Consider the following 21,788-nt stretch of genomic DNA (forward strand, 5'->3'; position numbering starts at 1 on the left):
ATAAAACGGCTTTTAGAGGCAGACAGAGAGATTAGAGGGAGAGAGGCTGTAAAAGTAATTCAACTTGACGTGGAAAGAAAAATAAAACCGTTTTATTATCATTATTATTATTATTATTATTATTATTATTATTATTATTATTAATAATAATAATAATATTTTTGTTATTATTATTATTGTTGTTGTTATTAATCGAGACAATCCATAAATGTATGTTCTATCCCTTCGCCAAAAGTTTTTTAAATGTTCTAAATTAGTCAGAAAGCAACTGACACTGAAATGAAAATGAATACATGTACAACGTGGATAGCTACGTAATTCTTAGATGTTTACTCTTACAATTGCGTTTTATTCAACAATTTTCTTTTCCTAGAACGAAGACATAAAAGGGGATAGTGGCCGGGTGTGATAGTGTCCATACTTACGCACAACTCTCCAAATGAACGAGGTGTCTTTTCAGGTTCAGTGTGGGGACGATGTCCACAAGTGTCCTCGTGAGGATTTCTTGGATGTTGCAGGGTTTTTGGTTGTTTTTTTTCTGCTCGGTACAGTTGAAGAAAAATCGTTTTAATCACGGCCAGTGAAAATAAAGTCAGGAGAAAGTTCTTTCCCCTCATCATATATATCAAAACACAGCAACCCGCAGGGGGGCGCTGTGCGTCCATGCCTGTGTACAAGAAGTGCTGGGAGTGTTTGGAGAGGCAGAGCAGCAATAACACGGCGCAGAGACGTTGACATAGAAAATATGAGACGGTTCATTATGTGCGTCTCATTTTTATTTTTTATATATACATATATAAATGAAACTATATGAAAACCAATAACAAATAGACATTTCTAAGTGTAGTTGTGTCTTTGTCAAGTGTGTGCAGGAGGAGACAGTGTGGCGCAGAGCTGCGCTGCAGCACAAACAAAGAAGGAGCTGGAGAGAAAAGAAAAGGGGAACACAAATAGTGTAAAAGCGAATTTTTTAAGCGCAAAGTTTTTCATAATGAATGTGAGATAGAATGTTTCTCAAGGTAGACATTTTTATGCAGTGCAGCTGCTTCTAACGTAACCCCTCCCTCCTCTCCCAGCTCCCTGCTCTCTCTCTCTCTCTCTCTCTCTCTCTCTGCCCCTCCACAGTCAGTATGTGCTTCATTCCAGTGCACAAGCCGAGCGAAACAGACGCTTCACGCAGCAGCAACAAGCTGACAAATTCGCTCAGGGAATAAATAGATCCACAGAAACGCGCGCGGCAGTTCTTCTTCCACGGGAATAACGCTCGGTCGTGGACGCGTGGACGTGAGTGCGAGCGCACATGCTCGGCTGCGTGGGACGATACAAACCATGGTTCTGACACAAGTGCGGCTGTATCTGCCTCTGCGCCTCTGACCACAGAAAACAACCAAAGTGTTTGGATTTCAGCGATAAGGCCCCTACTATTTATTTTCATTTTTTTTTATTATTATTATTTTTATTTTTTTCCTTGACTCTCAACGAAAAAAAAAAAATATTGCTGGAGATATTCCTGTCCTGGTGGTGACAGTGGACACTGGACGACCTGTTTACAGCTGATTCGCTCCACGCGAGGGGAAAGGGACTGTGGGACCTGTGGTGGCTGCCTTTTTCTCTTGGAGATCACTGACGGACTTTGTGCATTTTTTATAACCACGGCTGTTGTTGTTTGTTTCCCCCCCCCGAACTCTCACATGTGCGTATTTTGGTGAATGGAGGTAACTGTGGTGCTGGAGGCTTGACGAAGCTGGGACTGAGGACGGGAGTGTGTGCGTGGAGCGTCGGATAACCCCGGGATTGTTTTGCCCTCCTCACTCTCTCGCTCTCGTGGGTCTATTTACATGTCCGACCTGAGCGCTTTGTGACAATGGATTACTTTCTGATTTTGTGCAGCGTCTTGCTGCCGCTGGTGTCCGCTGTTGAAGGTAAGACATTTCATGTTCTCAGTGTCAGATTGTGTTGCTTTGCAGGATGCCTTCGCTGTTGTCGCACGCAAAGTGGAGCAGCGCGCGCGCGCGCGTCTCTCAGGCAAATCTCCTTCATTACTACATTCTTTATTGTCTAGATCACCACGAACTAAAAGTGGTGTCTTCACTTTTCAAAAGTGGCCACCTGGTTCGATTTCAGGGATCGCTAATGTCTTTACGCAGCCAAGCGCTGCTGTGGCCGGCGCAGGTCTCAATACACTATTGTTGCGCGCGTCAACCAAAGCTCATCCATTTCAATGGTCGTTGTATATTCTCTTTTTTTGTAACGTCAGCTTTTGTCAGCTGGTAATGCTTTCTTTGTCACTTTAAGGAAATTAGCCGCACACTGTAACTCATCGGGGAGTCGTGGAGCAAACCACCCACCAGCAGACACTGTGCCTCAGGTCGGCTGCTCGCGTTAATAGGGCTGCGTGAGTGTGTGGCCTTTTGACATGTGTGGATCAGTTTAAGCCTTAATATTTGAACACAATATTTTTTACAATTTAAATTTGACAGTGAGATTGAATGAGATAAACGACACAATGTAGTTTTATCTCATTTCAAATAAATAAATAAATAAATTATACTAATCAATTCCTCTGTTTTTATTTAGTTTTTTCCCCCCTCCGTACGAACTGCCATCAGTTGTTTATATCGCTTGCTGTCTCCTCCAATAACAAAGCCATCTGTTTTAGCTGAGTGTTGACGTTTGCCGTGCGTAAAATCGATGGGAAATCTCCTTCTCAGCGAAATAGTCTTCCACTCCTGTGCAATTCCTTCTCTCCATCGTCCTCGTGCCGCTCCCCGCTCGGTTTGCGGGGATAAAACATGAAAGAATATTGGGAATGAGGTTGATTATTGGGGCCGAAAACTGTAACCGTTTGACTTGTGATGCCAGTAGGAAAGTAGGACAGTGGGCCACTGGTTCACTAAATTGTGCCGCTCTCTCTCTCAGTCTGTCTGTGGAGTCGCGCGTCTTAACTTTGTTATTCTGGTCTTTCATTATAAGCTGAATAAGCCCATGTAGGCAGTGGAATTGTGATTTTAAAATTCATCTTGAGTTGCCTATATTCTTAGTTCATGTTTTGCAGTTTGGTAAAAAAAAACTACCACCATGTAAATCAAGTATCTCCTCTTAAATAAGTGGACTAAAGTGACCTTTTTTGTCAAATCCAGATTTGAGGAAAACAAAAGTGCAGGCCTGTTACAGTCAGTGCTGCAGAAAAAGAAAAGGGGGAGAAAAAAAACACGTCACGCAGCCTCTTTGTCTCTTCGTGAAATCACCATTCGGACAAAAACTGCTTTCCACGCCACTGCTTCCTCTGTCACGACCACGCACGCACACACACACACACACACTGGACATACTGTAAAAACCTTATCTGATAACGGTTGTAGTTGTATGTGTACTTATTGATAACGTGGATCGAGCACGTTACATACAGGAGTTCCAATCCAGGAGTCACTTTTTCAAACTATAAATCATTCCCAAAAAAAAAAACATGGAACTAATAATTGCACTTCGTTATTGTAACAAAAACTAAAGTCACCGTCGTGCAGGAAGTAACGACCCCCCCCCCCCCCCCGCTAGTGTGTCCCTCTCTGAGTGACCCCTGCAGGTCACAGATGCACCACAGTTTGGAAAACACATGGTTTGAGTGAATATGAGTGGATTCCTGGAGGTTTACAGGTAAAGACGGGAGGAGAGAGGAGAAACCGGGTGTGGGGGGTGACAGTAGTTGGAACTCGGCTGCGCACCGGCTGCAAGTTGAAGTATTTCGTTAGAACAATCTATTCCCTACATAAGTGATGCCATAAATTGTTCCCGACTGACCTGCCAGGGGGTTTACCTAAGCTTTTAATGCAGCCTCTGCGATTTATAGCCGCTGCTTTAACTTCTTTTTCGGGGATCTTACAGTGATCATTGGAGGGGGGGTGAATCAAGCGGCCTGACCGGGGAAGTGAAACCTCGGCCTCGCCGTGCGTCTCTGTGGGTCACACAGCCCCCGGGAAATCACTCAGAACGAATTCACGTTTTCTTTATTATGTTTTCCACTTCACTAGATGAAAATAAAACAGTTAAACCAAGTGTATTCATATCTTATAAATTTGCTGTTCATTATTTAATTATGGATCCACTGCGTACGTGCCAACAGTCACAATCTTGTAGAATCCACATTATTTTTTTACTGGATGTATTCTAATGAATTGTGAATAATGAGAAGTTGAGCTGTCGAGTTGGGGTCAGGACGCCCAGTGCAGAGGGAGAAAGAGAGAGGGAGAGAGAGGCCTTGGTGTTGAACTTCGAGCTGCCCCCGGTGTGAGCTGAGGAGACAAATTGCGTCGATGACAGTCCTGTATAGCGAACAGGCGGTTTGGTTACTCTGGGGTGTAAATTACTTGTGATGGAGGAAGGAAACACAGGAAAAAAAAGCTGTAGGCGCACAGGCACCATAATGATATTCAGGCCAGGGCAGCAGCAGCGGCAGCAGCAGCTGACCCACGTCGATGCCGTTTGTCTGTGTTTATTGTTTTAATGCGCCCTTGGATCTAAGCGCTCGTGTCAAACTCATATAAATGTTTTATTATTGATTCTCGGGCTCTAAAATGAAAGAAAAGAAACTTTCCTGGAGCGAAGAGTTCAGTAGGTGCCACTCGTGATAAGGGAAGGAAAAAGTTTAGTGTGTATTTAGAACAAAAAGAAAATCCCCGTTCCACTCACTTAAAACTCAAAAGTGGGACAGTTTTCTCTCAAAAATAGCTTTTTATTCCAGTCCCAGCTCGGGATTTAACTCTCTATGTCTCCCTCTCAACGTGCGTTATTTGTTCACATTGCGCCAATTCTTTGAAAAACACATGTTTGTGTCTTTATGTGGGTGAGCTCACACCTCCACAGGAGCTTTCCTGAGCCGGTTTGTAGTTGGCACATTTCTCATCACACACTTTATTCTGCTCCCTGCTCTCTTTTCTCTCTCTCTCTCTCTCTCGCTTCGCTGTCGTCATCACCATTTTTTTTATTATCAGTATAATGAGATGAGGAGGTGTGTGTGTGTGTGTGTGTGTGTGAATAAATAATCACAGACAAACACCCGTGTCTGAGTAATAACGCACGTCAAGATTATAATACAGCGATGTCATAATCACCATTATTAGGCCGTTATCTGTGTGTCAACTGTTCCGTAACACGGATGAAAACGAGCCCCTCACACAAGGTTTTTTAGGTCAATCACAATTAACATTCATGATAAACGGGGCCATTTTGTCCACGCACACACACGCAGGCACCGAGGCCTTCATTTCAGAGTGCAGAAGGCAGCATGTGTGGCCCGAGCAGGACGCACCGGGAAGTTAGGCAATAATAAATTAAAAAAAGTTAACTTCAGCAACATGATATTTATATTTAAAGGCAAATAAGTGGACAAAATGTATTTAGAGTGTGATTAGTGTCTGTGTGGAGGCGATGACACGTTTGTATCTGTCTAATTTATGCATCATGGATGAATTATTCGTATATAAAGTGTTTATTAATTATACAATATGAAGATATAGGGAAGGGGTGATGGGGGAAGACACTGTCCAAAGTGTCAATTGATGCGGTCTCATTGATCGAGCAATCAGCGCTGCTCAGCCTTTTAAAACCGCAGAATCAGGTTTGATGCGGGAGACTGCCCAGCTGTATAGCACCAATTAACAATTCATAAGGGTGTTTATCAATTTGCTCGCTGAAGGAGGAGCTGCTGCAGGAAGCACACTGCAGGGCAAAAAGGGGCTTTCTGTCATTTCAAATATGAAAAAAAAAAAATAATAATAACAATGCTGATAGTAATCATTTCACACAATAACATCCAGTTAGAATAGTGTGTGTTCTCAAATATGAATGAATGAATAAATAATAGAGAGGAAAGCACACAATTGATATTATTTGTATTTTATAATGAAAAAAACATACAGGATTAACATATGGCCAAATTATAATAAAACATATACATACAATTATATTTATTTCTGTGTCTCACCCGAGTGTATCCTACATTAAGACACTTTTTGAGAGGAAGGTCGAGCTCAACATTCACCGGTCTGCACTTAAAGGAATAAAAGCCTAAAGACGCGAGAGACAACAGACAAATGTAGCTCTAGTCCCTCACCACCACTAGTATCTTGACCTCGCCGTAGGTCGCATGCAAGGCAGCAGCCATGTTGAACAGATGTACAGTGACTCAGAGATTGGCGTAAGAAAAAAAAAAGAGAAAAAAACACGGCGTATATGACGACATATTGGGAGTCGGGGTGAGATGGTATGGGGGGGGGGGGGGGGGGGGGGGAGTGGTGGTCGGGTTATAGGGCAGATCTGGATCAGAGAGACCCAGAGAGCAGCAGAGCAGGCAGACTTTACAGATGCCATGGGCCTGCGGGAGTGCTCATGTGCACCGTCTGATGGGTCAGAGCTTAAATGGCGGCACGGAAAGATTCACTGAGCTGGAATTTACATGAAGGCAGACAACAGCCGTGTCAGGCCGGCTGGGGCCTTCCCACACCAGGAAGTTGGACGACCGGTGAAAATGGCTGCCGGGTTGGAGAAAATGGACGCTGCAAACGTTTCAAACTCTTAGGCCGTACACAGTGGCGCTGTGAAGTCTGTGTTGAACACGACAAAATGGGACAACCGGGATGTAGTAAAGTCGTCGCTTTCCCTGTATTTGTTTTGGGCTTTGCAACCTAGAGGCGCTCCCCGGCTTGTTCTGCTTACGCAACAGTATGAACAGGGTTAAACATGAGAAAGTCATTCTGTGAAATGATACTGTTCGGGAAAACCGGGGGGAAAACACTGTACGAGACACCGGTGTCGTGTGTGACGTCGCTGTGACATAAGTGAGGAATGTGTAGAGCTGTCGCCTGTCAATCCAAAGTAAAAGATTTTCCTCTTCACACATTATATATGTGAGAAGATAGTGGCTGATAACGCAAAAAAAAAAAAGAAATAAAAACCACTGTGGAGTACGGAATTACTGAGTAAACGTTTTCAGTTTTTTAGGCGTGTCAAAAATAAAAAAAAGCTGTGTGCTGTACTGAAACTGGTCCTTCCTTTTTCACAGTATTGTTACAGTTTTATTTCTGTGCTCACAAAACATTATTATCCCTTGGGAATATTTCCTGGACGAGCTCCAGAGCTGTGAGCGGGTGTGCAGCTTGTGTTTGTGTGTGTGTGTGGGGGGCTGTTTTGTAAATGGCGTTTGTGTGTGTGTGTGTGTGTGTGTGTGTGTGTGCAGTCCATCCTGGCATCCGACAGAGGGGCCTTGTGGGATGGCAGGTCTTTGACACCCACTGTCGAGAGCAAGCAGGAGAGGGCGAATGTGTCTGGGCCTGCCCACTGCACAGACACACTGCTGCTGTCTGAAGTCAGCCAAGCAGAACAAGGGAGGAGAGAGAGGGAGACACACACACACACACACACACACACACACACAGGCACAGGGAGTGAGAAAGTGAGAGAAAATAAGAGTAAAGGAGAGATTTTGATCTATCAGGGAGAGCGAGATGAGGCGTTCATCAAGGGGGTTAGAGGGTGTGTGGTTAAGATGTATGTTTAGAAGTTGGAGCGGTTGGTGTGTATTTGTGTGTGTGTTGCTGGAGGTAAAAGTGTGTCAAAGTATGCTCACTCTAAAGAGGATAGATTAAAAAAACCTAGAAGAATTGGGATGTCATCCTAAGTTCTTAATACTCTTTGACAGATGTTCTCTTGCAGCGCTTTTTTTTTTTTTACCCCGCATTGTGTAAAAGCTCATTCACATTTTCGCCAAGAGAAAGCGCCACATATTTAAGTTTTATAGCCTCTGTGTGTGTGTGTGTGTGTGTGTGAGAGAGAATGAAGAGATGATGGGTGTTCCACACTGCCAAGCTCGCTCAGACATGGATCTATTCCCTCTTTTGTCTTTACCAACTTTTATAAATGGCTTTCAACATGCTGATGAAATGCCTGACATACGAGTTAGCGGTTTCAAGGCCCCGTCTCCAGCGGATGTCCATAAAGTGTGGCTGAAATGACCATGTGTCAAAATGACCGGATTATTAGCGAGTTAGGACCTGCTGTTTTTTCCCACCCACACTTCCTTGACCCTTATCCACAGGTCACAGGGGATGTGTTTGGAGTATTTTCAGGGGGAGCCCACTCCCCAAGTACCCCCGCTTCTCAACAATAGCCGTTTTAACACACAATCAAGCTCCAGGGTTTTTTCTTTTCCAGCGGTGAATAAAAATAATCTGAAGGAGGATGTGTTTATTTTGAGAGAGCGACTGTGCAGCTTTCCGCGGCTCGGTGACACACACACAAACACAGCAGGTTAAAAGCACAGTGGGAGAGTGGATCAGTGATGTGCGTTTGGTCTGCCGCTGAATTTATTTTGCACGTAGGACCACGACGACGTACGAGGACTGACTGAGAGCTTGTATGATCCTAGCTGTTACGCTGAGCACAAAAATGGAAGGCGCTGGCGTTTTGAAGGGTGGAGTTTAAAGGGGTTGACTTCTCCTTGCAGCATGTCTGATCCACCTCGGGGCCTCCTCCCACAATTTCTTTACGAGCCGCAGACTCCTGTAACAAAATTTGCAGATGGAGCAGAAAGGAGATCTTTTGATATTTGACTTTTAAAAAATGGCCAGCTACATCTGTCTGGAGAGTCAGTGCTGCTGTAAAATGGTGAGCCTTGAGGGGGGAGAGACAGCCACATCACCTTTCCAGCTTCTGCCAATCTTGTTAAATATAAGGAGGAAAGAGACATGGGGGAAATGGGGAGGGAAATTTCTTTTTTAATTTTATTCGTAGCTGGATAGTTTATTAGTGGAACTTTTTTTTTTTTTTTTCGAGGCAGAGGAACTAAAGCTGCAGGCCCTGCTCGCTTCAAGGGCAGAAGAAAAAAAACAGCTTTTGCCAGCGTTCAAACAGCCGTCTTGGGTAGCTGAGAATAGGAAGGGCTTCGGTAGAAGTAATAGGCTTAAATGTCCACTGTAATTATCCATAATTCATGTGTGACAAAACAAGTGTTTGTGATGTGTATAATTTACATGGTGAGGGTTCTTTTTGTTTACACTGGAGTGGCAATGCAACAGGCGACTGCTATACTGTACCTTAATCTGCCCCACTTCTCATCCTCGGTGTCAAAAACACTCACCACCTGCACTTCATCTTCACTTCAAAAGCTCCACGGGCCAGAGGAAGGCTCCTCGCAGGAATTGAATATTTTCCCCTCTCTTTCCCTTTTGTCCTCACGTGAACAGCAGCGAGTGTACAGTTCCCCCCGTATTGCGTCTTAAATACAGTCTCTTCCGCACCGCTCACACAGGATGAATCCAGCACACTTCAGCGGCAAGCGGCGCTGAACACATGTGACCTTTTGTCGGGGTATTTACATAATCCCCATGGTTCCACGCGGGAGGCTCCTGGAGGCACTGCCACCTGTGAGGAGCATTTATTTAACCTCAGCTTAAGTTAAAAACGGAGTCTCGGTGATATTGTGACGTTAATGCTCTAGTGAGTGCAATATTTCGCAGACAATGAAAGGAAGTTCAAAACGTCTGACTGGGTATTATGGAAGTATTTCATGGTGGGGCGGGGGCGGGGTTTGGGGGGGGGAGTTCTGGGGTGTAATGCTAGCAGATGTGAAGGTGTTGGTTGATTGTTGTCAGATGGTCCCAACACCTTTTGGTGGAGCTGTAGGTGGTAGATGGCTTCAAAGAGAGAAGCCAAAGATATAAAAAAATAAATGTGTGTGTGTGTGAGAGAGAAAGAAAGAATATACATGCATGGATACATATAAACTGCACACATTTAAAAACTGTTATTTCTTTGTTCAAGAGTATAATTAGATTCAATTCAGCCTACATAATGACTTTATACTCTTATTATAGTAATGTTATTATTTATTAAATAATTACTTCTTCTTCACAACAAAGCCCATTAGGGATAAAAAAAAAAATAATTCACATTTATCATGTGATTAAAAATGCATACATTACACTGTGTAACACGGTGGTTTGTTCGCTGTGATTTAGAAGCGATTTGACAACGTGTCATAGTAATCGAAAAGACAAATTGCACTGAGCCAGATGAAAGCACCAGACAATATAGGCTGACCCCCTCCCTCTGTGCTAAGTTAGACCATAAAACGCGTCCCTTTCACCTCTCACACCATCTGGAGATCCCTTCTGACCCCTCAACTCTCTTCATCACGCACACGCACACTGAACAGACATGAATGGCGACAGTTGCTTGATCACACAGACAAAAGTGCACACGCATGCGTGCATCACAGCGGCTCAATACACATGCACAGCCCGTGTAATCCTCGCCCATGCACCTTTCTGCTTTCAAGCACCGGCGCACACGTCCACATCCCCTTTGCCGCTCTGCTAATGAATCAGTCAGCTGCTTTCACTCATTTTGTTGCTGTCAGAGCCCATCGATCAGCCCCTTTCTCCCAGTCCCAACAGAGCAGCAGGGGATCCCAGAGAGCAAGAGGAGGAACGGGGGGCTCAAAACTTCCAGACAGTTCAAAGAGGCATCATTTCAAATTTGGTTTGGTAACAAAGAGATATTGCAGTTGGGTGGTTTCTAGCAGTGTGAATATGCAGTATGTGTGTCAAAAAAAAGGGGGTGGGTGGTGATTGGGGGTGTTTTTATACATGGCGTCTGACCTTCCTCTTACCTTTGAAAGCCTAGTGTGTTGGCTCTGTCAACTACAACATCACAGGGAGACTTGAATTTGCAGGTGGTGGATTTCAGCCAGGTGTGAGTTCATTCACTTCCCTCCTTTGCTATGATGCATAAACTGTCCCACGGCACTTTGGCAGCTGAGCCTCTAGCGAGGTGAGTTTAATATATGGTGGATCCCGCCTCCCACCTGTCTAGTCAAAGTCAGAAAGGTTATTGATTGTGGAAGAACCCCAAAGTTGGAGTTTTGTGTGTTCGTGAGACCATGCAGAGTATGTGTGTGTGTGTGTGAGAGAGAGGGGTAATGGCAAGAGAAGAAGTGCTTTTTTCAGAAGCCAGTGTTTGTTGGCCAGCCAATTCCTTTCAAAAGGTGTTGAGGGAAGCAACTTTGCAGCCAGAGGTTGTAGAGAGGCTACAAAGACCCAAGGTCAAGTGAGTTGGAGTGAGGGATTGAGGAGGAGAGGAAGAAGGTGAAACAGGATGAGGACTGTGAGATGCATATGAGCAAAGAAATTTTTATATCCGGATTTGGACATTTGCCACCAATCTCGGTCCAAGTCTCCATTTTCACACCGTGCACCACAGGCTCCTTCCTGATACAGAGTTGTGCCAGAGAAAAGGAGCTTCACCGTTTCCACCAGTAACTTTCACTGTCTTTTACCCACAGTCTGAGTATGCTCGCACATATACTCACGCTGGTCTCAGATAAAAGGCCCGTGAAATGAAAGGCTTTGATGCCGTGTGGCTGGAGTCTGCAGGCAATTTTTTAATGAACCCGCGAAGCAACCCAGTGCCGATCAATGGAAACATTGTGTGATGATTCCAAGATCCAATCTCTGATGGTGTCAGAATAGGTGAGTCATTGACAGATGGAACGAAATAATAATGGCTGAACAAAAAGTAGAGGCAGCGAGTGAGCAAACACCAATTTCAAATGCGCTGTGATTGCAAAATTACTAGCAGGAGCATTGTGGAAATTCAAAACCTCAGGACACTGAGGCTATCAATGTAAACAAAGCTATTATTTTGTATTCGGTTTCCTGTGTCTGGTACACAAGTACCAATTATAATCTATTGCCAATTCATTAGAGACAGTCTGAGGTTGTGTAAATACAGTGATTGAATAACATACTTTTATCAGGTACCACCATCTACAATGTCCTTGCATGTATTGTGCCAGCCAGACAGCTGCTAAATAGTAAGAAAGCAAAAGAAATCAAGCAAAAATCCACTGCAAATAATGCCCTCTTTTATATAGTTTATATGTTTACCTGTCCCTTTTTTCACCTTTATGGCACTCTTTGGCTTCTATTCTCTTATGTCCACGCCCTCTCTATGACCTTTATTTGTTCATTCACTCTTTTTGTCCATCGTTCTGCCCTCTGCCCATGTTCAGTCCGCCCTTCTGTGGCCGCAGCTTATCACAGTAACCGTAGGTCCTAATTGCAGTATTCTTTTCTTTCCCGTGTTATCTTGTGCCCTTGTGATATCAAAATACCAATGGCGACTGTAAACAGCAGGGAGACAGATGCTATTTACTGCTGCGAGAGCCTTTGTTGTTGCCTACCACTTGATAAGGTCTCGACTGTCAAGATGACTTCCTCTATTGTGTGTGTGTGTGTGGAGAGAGGGAAGTCTTAAGTTAAAAGGCATGGCAAATGCATGTCCTTGTTGTTTGTTCCCAGATTGTTTCTTGTATCTCAAGGAGGCCAAATGGTGTTCTGTGTACGGAACAGAGAAACCAAAACAATCAGGCTCATAAATTGACACTCAAGTGACAGGTCTTACATGCACACGTTTCTCTCCACATGTCATCTTTCTTTTTTTTCTTTTTTTCTTTTTTACAAATCATGTTCCTTGCCTGTCGACTTGTACAAAAAAAGATTAGAGTGGAGAGAAACGGCTATATAAAAGAGAGGCCCCAGTAAGCTGTAATGCAATATGTTGGTTTAGCTGCATGGCCAAGGGTGTCTAAGAGTGAGTCGTGGGAGGTGTCTGGGTTTTTAATACCTCTGCCACATAGAGTAGTGTGAAAACAGTCGGCAGAGACATGAAAGTGCGAGGAGGAACACACAGAGGCGTCAGATAACCCATGGCCAGATGGGGATGGTCAAGTGAATGAGGGGAGAGAGAGAGGGCTGGTGGAGGTTACATTGTTGGTGCCACTAGTGTCAGGAAAGCGATACAAAAAGCATTACCCCTTATGCCACTTTTGGCCTCTGTAAATCCCCAGGGGTGCAGGAACTAAAAGGGTGGTGATGATTAGAAATTCAATTTGGCTTGCCATCAATCAATCCCACCAAGACAGGCAGGTTTGCTGCCGAAAACCTCTCCTCGCGACCAGATTTGCTCTGTGCCTCTTGGGATTCACACCCTTTTTTCACGCTTTGTTAATTAAGCGACCAAGCTGCCCGTGCACTTACTTATTTATGAATCTTGGCTTCGACCGGTCCTGAAGGCCACTTATTAGTACCCTAATTAGGCCCCCACTAATGGCCCTGCTTCTAGACAATCCATACATTCTCAGTCCAGGCCGCTGACCCAGTCTGTCTATGCACACACAGAACCCTAACGACCATATGACCTTGACAATACGCAGTCCACGCTGTCTGGTGTTGTGTTTCTGTGGTACTGGATAAAGTGGCCCAAGTGGGATAATGAGGCAACACTTAAAAAAATCAATTTCCATCTCTGTGCCTGTCTAAGTAATTCCTCACCTGTTCGTTAACCCAAGAATAGAGCGGCCCGGATGTGTTGAGCCTTGACAGTCATTAGATATGTAAGAGAACCTGCAGAAACAGACTGGGAGTTCAACTTGGTGAAATATTAACGCTCACCTAGAGCTGTGATTGCATTGCAGATTTAGGTCCAAGGCAAGTAGAACAAATTTACACTCCTAACATAACACATTTCTGAATGGTGTACGCCAGTAACATGACATCATTCCTATAACAGCGATCTTTTATTTTACTGTAACTACCTATTTGTCCTACAAACACCGTGCCCAGAAGCCACTTTCCCCTTTTTTTCCCCCAATAAAGTCGGTGTTCTGAGTCAGTAAGCTCATCGACTGTGGCCTTGTGCTGCATGGTTTGAATCCCATAAACACTGGTCCTGAGTCAGATTTACTGGCTAGCAGCTCTGGGGATTCATTTGTATTCTACCCACTTTGGCAGTTTCAGGGTCAAGGCCAATGAGTAATCAGGTCAGTGTTGATCCACACCCTTGTGGTTTGTGTACAACCAACTCCACCTAGCCCCACTTGCACCTCCAAGAGGTTGGAATTCTGTATTTATGTGCCGAATAAAAATGAAGCACAGCATTGTGTCTCGTTCTCTATGTCTCAGACTGGGGAGAAGAACAAAGTTTGTCCATGTTGTTGTTTATTGTCTTCAAATTGTCTCCCCAAAGGCAACATCTGAACTGAACCAGGTTGGACACATATGTGCTGCTACTGTGTGGGCTTAGGTTAAAACACACTTTGTTTTTACCCTGGTAAGCTTGACTGGCAGGTAGGTAGAGGTAATATCCTGTGGAGTTTCTCTTTGCCAGCTGTGGTGCAAAACATCACAACCCTATAATTTGTGTTTACTTGCATGTACAAGTACACAATATAATAAATCTAGTTCTCTGGCAGCTCCCCTCAGACTCACTTCACCCCACTCTCTCTCTCTCTCTCTGAGGAGCATTAAATAGATTTACCATAATCCCAACCCCTAACTTTAATTAATTACCCAAAATTCAACTTTTCCCAAGTGGGGACATGGCCTAAGTCTGTCCCCACTTGGGAAAAGTTGACAAGCTTATTAACATTTTTTCTTCTTCTTTTTTTTGTTGTTGTTGTTTTTTCCGTCTGTAATTTGTCTCCAAATTACAACAGACAGACAGACAGACACAAAACACAGATGCACTAGCATTCAAAACAGATATCCATGTTTTTTTATACAGGGAAATGTGTGTGCATGTGTGTGCAAACACGCACTGTGTGTGTGTGTCAGCGCATAAATCAATGGGTGCCTGGCGGCCTTGTGGCTGCAGCTACTGTGTTTGTGTGTGTGTGTGTGTGTGTGTGTGTAGGTGGTATGGGCTAATTGGTGACACAGTGCTCCCTACACACTGCCAAGTTTAGTTACACATCAATGAAGGGTGAATAATGTATTTACCAGGATAGCCCATATATTCGTCTTATGAGAAAGACCGTTGATCCTTTTCATTCTGTCATATGTCAATAAAATATCTCTGTCGGTATCTTTTATAGAGAACAAACAAAGAGAAAAAAAGAAATCTGCTATGAAGATATAACAAAGAGCTTCATGTCCCCGTCCAAAAAGTGTCATTTGTCAGGAAACCAAACCACCAATCTTCAGCCATATCTCACTTCCTCTTTAGATAGTTCTCCTCTTCCCTTGTATTAATATAAACCCAGCTTCTTTCTCTTAGATTTATGTCACTGTTTAGGAGCTTTAAGGACAACAGGGCACCTTCAGATGAAAGAGGAATCGAGGCGTAAACTCTAGGCCAGTCGTCAGGATTATGTTTAGAGGACTTGCTGGCGTGTGTGAGGGTCCTTGAGCTGGAATCACTGATGCAAGTGGTACCGTAATCATGGAGCAATTACGTAGACATCCATCTTACTGGGACAATGACAGGATGCATATCAGTTTGTGTAAAATGCTCGAGAGAGAGAGAGGTAAACTAACTATGTGTCTATTTCACTGTGTGTGTGTGTGTGTGTGTGTGCGTGCTTATGCCCTTGCCTGTGTTACTGTATCAGTGCACATGTGTACGTGAGGCCATGTATATGTTAGGCTACTAAATGTTGTAAGATTTATTCCTTCTTTCTCTGGTGTTGCTGTCTGAGCCTTCAGTGAGTCGTGCTAATGCACAGAGGTCTTTATGTAATTGACATGGGCCTCTGAAAGCCCCCTGCCATATGGACGAGCAGCCTTGGATGCCTGTCTGTCCATCCGTCAGTTTTCTTTTAATTGCCGAGAGCCTGGATTTTGTGCTATTACTATCAGCTGAGTGGCTTCTCTATAGGTTTAAATACATTAATATATAATATGGTTTGGGATCTCACAATCCCTGATCGTGAGATTGACCACTTCTGGGCTATAGGTAGCAGGTAAAGTGGATACGGAGAGTTTATCATCCTCTTTTCATTTGCACCTGCTTTTCCCTTTCACTAATTCTATCTTACATACAGATGGTACATTTCACTGATATTTATATTGGAATCACTGAAGTCATTTGTGTTTATTGTCTACAATAAAAATTTAGTTATATTTTGTATCATTACGCTTTTTTTTCCTCCATGTTTTGGAATCTATGTGGCTCATAGTGTGGAGTGTAAACGTCAAAAGTTATGTGCATTATGCCAATTATACTTAGATTAAAAGAAACATTAAAACTGTGATGATATTCAGGCAGTACAGCAACAAGTGCCTTTAGACACAGACTTACATCTGTTGTCAGAATGCTTCATATCATTAAACAATGGCAATGTATATATATATATATATATATATATATATATACATATATATATATATATATGTATATAAATAACATGGAGTTTATTCTCTTTCCCACCACACTCACAAGAAGACTTAGCTTGGATGTAATCTAAAGTACAATGCTAATATGTAAATGTAATATACAATATACATGTAAAGACAAGAATGGCAAGGCCATATTTTATGCTTTTTTTTAATGATGTTCTCACTGCGTCTGTTTCCTGGCTGCATTATTTGTCAATGCTGTAAGTTGCTAAAGAGGTGAAGTCCAATTTGTGCAGAGGAGCTCTAACTTGTCAAGTTATTACAGCTGCCAAGTGTTAGATTAATTAACTCAGGGGTGATTAAGAATGCAGCTCCTACAAAAATCTAAGTGCATGCTCGAGAGAGAGCGAGACAGAGAGAGAGAGAGAGCGAGCGAGCTTCCACCTCAAGACGGATCAATGGGATTAATCTCACGTAGCAAATTCTGAGTATGCAACATGGGAAAACTAAATATTCATACACACCTCATACCATACATCCATGATTCCAAATTAAAAAAAACAACAACAGCACATTCATTTGCCATTACCGGCTTCAGAAATGAAATGAAATAAAAAAAAACATATAAATTAAGCTTTGTCAATAATCAGCAAAACAGCTGTTTGTCATTATAACCCGTTAACCATTGTTCACCGTGCAAAGAATGAAAAAGGGCAGCCAGCAACAAGGTTGTTTCCAGCTGTCAAGGTTTTGCGGGGAGGAAATGTGAACTACTTCAAAGTGTCAAAGCTGTTTAGTTATAGCCAGCCAACACACACACCTGGGCAAGAGACAAAGAATGGGAGTGGTAACCATGTGTGTGAAGGAGAGACTGTGTCATAAAGGTTAAAGACAAAGTAGAAAACAGAAAAGGAAGGAAGGATGGATTTGTGAGGGACAGAGAAAGGCCAAAAACTAGATCACCTGCCCAGTTTACTTAGACAAATGCTTTATAAAAAAACGACATCTGTTGTGTGAGCCCTTGTTCCCGTTCCTGTTTGCATTTGCATTGTCTCATGCTGCATTAAGATATAATTTGTTTGACATAAAGCGCCACTCCCCAAACGTCTTTGTGTGTGACGGCGCAGAGAACGAGGTATCTGCCTTTTTATGTGACCTTTGTGTATGTGGATTTGAGCGGCTGTCGGGAGACGAGGCGTGTGCGTGCACGCACATGCGTGTGTGTGAGAGAAAGAGATCCTCTCAGTCTCACAGTTGCGCGGAGAACTGACCTGGCAGGCTGCATTCCTAACTTAAACTGCTCCAACCTTCCTTTTGTTCTCAGTGTCTTTGACCTGAATGGCAAATGACTGGGCAAGCAGGTAAAGTGTAACAAGCCCTCTGTCTGCTTAACAAGCTGGTGTGAGAAGCAGCCGTCTGCCTGCAGCGTTTGTAAGTCACCTTCCTCCCTTTAGAAAACACAGGACAGATGATTGCGGGTGCAATGGTGTGTACGTGTTGTGGTGATGAGGGTATAGTAGTAATTACTCATCTTCTAAAATTCCCCATATGCTTTTTTTTTTCTATCTCTTTTCTTCCTCACAGGTAAGCAAGGGCATACCTGGGAAATTAATGACTGATGGTGATAATTGAGTTGATAATTACCCTACAACATCTTCATAAATCAGTGGTTGCCCAATGAGCCGAAAGGCATTTTTTAGTGTGTCTAGCCGCCACACACGCTAATAGGGTAGTTACGAGCTCCTATTCTGGTTCTGTTTTTTGTTTATTTTGCCTTTGCAAGTTTCCAAGGAGATGTAGAAAAGAAACAACCAGACCTCAAAGACTTTTGGTCTGTGCCAATGTGGTACTTTTTTAAAACTGTTTTAAAGTAATTGGAAGCCACTGGCATGCAGAAAATGCGGACCGCATTGGGGCTTTGCCCCTCACTACAGACACACAGGCAGCTGTTCCGGGCGGAACAGGAAGTAGACATCTTTAATTAGATTGAACAATCACTGCACGCTGCCGTGGAAGTGGATTGTAAGGTGATCTGATGTTTGCGGGACGACTTTATTAGAGGAGACTGCATTAAGAGAAGCAAAAGTAGAGCGAGAGGGAGATAGAGCGTGTCTCGCTGGAGACGGAGCGTAGTGGCTATTGAAACAGAATGGCAAAGCTGGGCGCTAAGCACTTTTCTCATGGTGTGTGCAGCCATTCAAAAAGCAATGCCTATTATTCAGTGCCTGGTTCCAGCTCTTTCTAGGCTACACCCATAGAGAACAAACAGGACGTGTTTGTGTGTGTGTGTGTGTGCGTATCTGTCTGTGTGTGTTTGCGTGTGCATAGGTGCCTGCGCTCCACTCGTGTGCGCGTTATAATAGTTTTAATAATATATCATTAATATACGACGCATGACGTGTTTTAGCATTAGCATTGTGTAGGTGTAAGGTATGGGCCTGTGTTCCCAGGTGATTGAGCTCTGTTTGTTGAGTCAGCCTTTGCTGACACACAGAAACGTCTGAAACCTGCTATTAGAGCTGTGAAGTAACTGCTCACACAAAACCATGACTGCACAGGCAGCACAATAGCCCACCTCCTACTTAACGCAAGTCTCTCTCTGTGTGTGTGTGTGTTTTTGCATGTTTATGGTGTTGTGCCTCTAAGACACTAATCACAAGCTTCCACCCTCACAGGCAAATACTCATTCATTTACGCAGGTGACTGTGTCCTAGCGTGCACACACACACACACACACACACACAATTATCTGCACCAATGAAATGCCTTCCATTGAAATTCATGTATACAGTAGCTCCTCGGGGACATTTGCTGCAATCACATTTTCATGCACAGTATCCTCTCCAGGAAACTGTGCTGTTATTTGAGTTTGTCACAGGAGCGATTGTGTTGTTATGAATGGTAGCTCCGCTTGGCACAGGGGTTAGGAGAGGAGAGGAGAGGAGAGGAGAGGAGAGCACAAGAGTGTAGGAGACACGAGGGGGATGAAAAGACAAGCGGGTAAAAAAAAAGAACAGCGACGGGGACAGAAGTGAAGTATCGTAATGGCTCCCTGTCCGGCAGTAAAGCAATGAGCAGGAGCAGTTCCCGTTGAGCTGCGTGTCACGCACACACACACACGCACACTTGAAACGAACACACAAACATACACAGGACTTACAGAACTTTGTACGTAGACACACACAGTGTGAAAACACAACAGCAGTGAGGGAATGTTGTGTTGGGAATACGAGAGAGCACGTTCCATCCTCTCCATCCTTTCCCCTGGTTCTCTCTCCTCTGTGCCCCCCACTGCCCCCACCCCCCTTGTTACCTTACTGGCCCCCTCTGCCTTTCATTCATTCCAATCTCTTTCTCTGCTTTGTTTGCTCTCTCTCTCTTTGTCTCTACTTTGAATATCTTTTTTTTGGTACACTCCCATCTCTTGCTACCCCCTTCTCTCGCCAGTTTTTTGCTTTGACTCTTCCCTTTTTACCCCTGGCTCCTTCCACTTGTGTTAAAAATCTGTGGAGATTTAGTAGCAATGCTGCTCAATAAATGAGTGTGCAGTGAATGTGTGCCACACCCAACGCTGGGAATCTTTTCCCTTTCACTGTTTCTCTGTGACTTTTCCTGGCTTATCTCAACAAATAACCCTCCTATTCAAGTAAATCCACGATCAATTCTTATTGAAGTCACGCTGTGGCTGTATCAGGCAGAGGGGTAATGCTTTGAGAATGCACGAGGTTATTGGCACATGTTGTGATGGTTAGAGCACGGTTAATTCCCCCCATTTGTTGCCTTTTGTATCTCGTGTGCGTGTTCCAACATTTAAAGTAATCAGTTTTAGGCCCTGCTCTGTCTCATAGTGACTCAGGATTTGCACAATGTAGGTTTGATTTGCTTCTCAAGGGCAATTTAAGGGCCCATTAATGGACGCTGACCTTAGAGATAAAAACCTGTGATGTTTAAAGTGGTTTCTGTGTCCACATGGCCACATGTCATGGAGTCTTTGGATTCATTTAAGGACACATTTGTAGATATATGAAAGGATTAAGTATAGGTAGATAGATAGATAGATAGATAGATAGAATATCGACTCTGTTTTATCTCATCAAGTGCGTTACTCCACTGGCCCCTTTCAGATGAGCATATAATGAGGCAAATTTTGAACAACGGTAAAAAAAGCTTTTCATTAAATTGCAAAGTACAAGAGCTATGAGATGTAAAGATAAAGAGACAGGCATCTTTTAAAAAAAAAAAAAGATGTGAAAGGAAAGTTTTTATCGTCTTGTCAGAATTGATGCTAAAAGCAAGAACAGTGCAGTGTTTTATTAATTCCCTCCACTGAGGTGCTCTTGAACAAGGTTTTTGAAGTGCTGCACATAAAGGAGTGCTTTGGTGAAAACATGCCAGTGCAATTGACAAACTACAGAACTTCTAACGCGCGTGTTATGAATAGGCGTCGCTGAAATCAAGGTAGCAGTGGAGTTGATATTAGAATGCGAGTTGCTTGTCAGACAATCTTTTTTTTTTTTGTCCTATAGAAATTTGAAATATGTTTTCATGTCTACGACTTCTAGCATATTTGTTTGCCATTATCTTGTGTGTCTGGCTAGTCAGTCAACCAGAGCTTGGTGAGGTTGCAGTTGCGCAATATTGTGTTTTGCATTTGAATCATATTCCAGGTATTTCTGTCCCCCACGGAGCGTGCGGCGGAAAGGAATGAAATAAACAGCTGTAGTGAGTCACACACGCACACCGTGTCAAACATTAACACACACACACACATAAGTAGACAACCAAATTAACAAATGCCCACAGAATTCGAGATCTGTATTTCCATATGCAGATGCTCGGGGGGGAAAGAGAAGCTCCTCCTTTGCTCGCTTGTTTGCATTTTTCAGTCGCAGTTGGCTGATTCATTCGCCAGGAAATCAGATGATGGCACCTAGGCATCTCACGCAGAGGCACACACACACACACAATCTCAGCCTATGACTTGAGTGTTTTGCCTAAACAGTGTTTACTGTCAGTTTTTGATGTGGCATTTTACTGTAGGGGAAAAAAAAGGCCAGACTGAGTTATGAAATGTAAAACAGAGAGGGAGAGGTGTGGAAAATGTCCAGAAAGGGGTGCACATGAAAGCCAACTTCATTCATAGTAAAGTCTGAGGTAAGCGTTTCCATGTTAGGTGGTGTAAACATTCCATGTCCCAACAGAAATCTGGTCCCATGCCCACTTCCTGGCGGTGGTTAAACACAGACAGACCTGATGCCCTTAACATAATCATTCGCAAATGAGGAACATGACTTTCCAAAATGACATGAAGTGGTAAACATGGGTCCAGTCGTTGGTACAACAAAGCAACACTTGGTAGATTACACATATTTCTTTTATCATAAACTCGTAAAAAAAAAAAAAGAGAAGCGGATGCTTTTTTTTTTAAGTGACAACCGTATTGTTTATTGCAAATGTCGTATTGAATTTCAGATGATGTCAGCATCAAATATGTGGCCCCACGCTTAGTTCCCAGTGAGAGGTGAGTTAGAGCACCGGCGGCCCTAATTAGATTTCACATGACAAGGCCAAACGTCTCAGCGTTGTAAATCAGCATGAGCCGGGATGACTCCTCGAGAG

The 21,788-nt window shown here is 43.4% G+C and overlaps 1 protein-coding gene across 14 annotated transcripts in view; it reads left to right on the forward strand.

The window, feature by feature from the left end:
* The first annotated feature begins 1,125 nt into the window (after positions 1-1,125).
* Positions 1,126-21,788, forward strand: part of LOC131465100 (ephrin type-B receptor 3-like) — a 57,648-nt gene continuing 36,985 nt past the window's right edge. For all 14 annotated transcript variants that reach the window (XM_058637433.1, XM_058637444.1, XM_058637436.1 and 11 more), the window contains exon 1: positions 1,126-1,922. In XM_058637433.1, the coding sequence (XP_058493416.1) occupies positions 1,865-1,922 (58 nt within the window). In that variant the 5' untranslated portion in view covers positions 1,126-1,864. The remainder of the gene's footprint in view (positions 1,923-21,788) is intronic.

This window comes from Solea solea, chromosome 9 (genome assembly GCF_958295425.1).
Source record: "Solea solea chromosome 9, fSolSol10.1, whole genome shotgun sequence".
In the NCBI taxonomy this organism is placed as follows: domain Eukaryota; kingdom Metazoa; phylum Chordata; class Actinopteri; order Pleuronectiformes; family Soleidae; genus Solea; species Solea solea.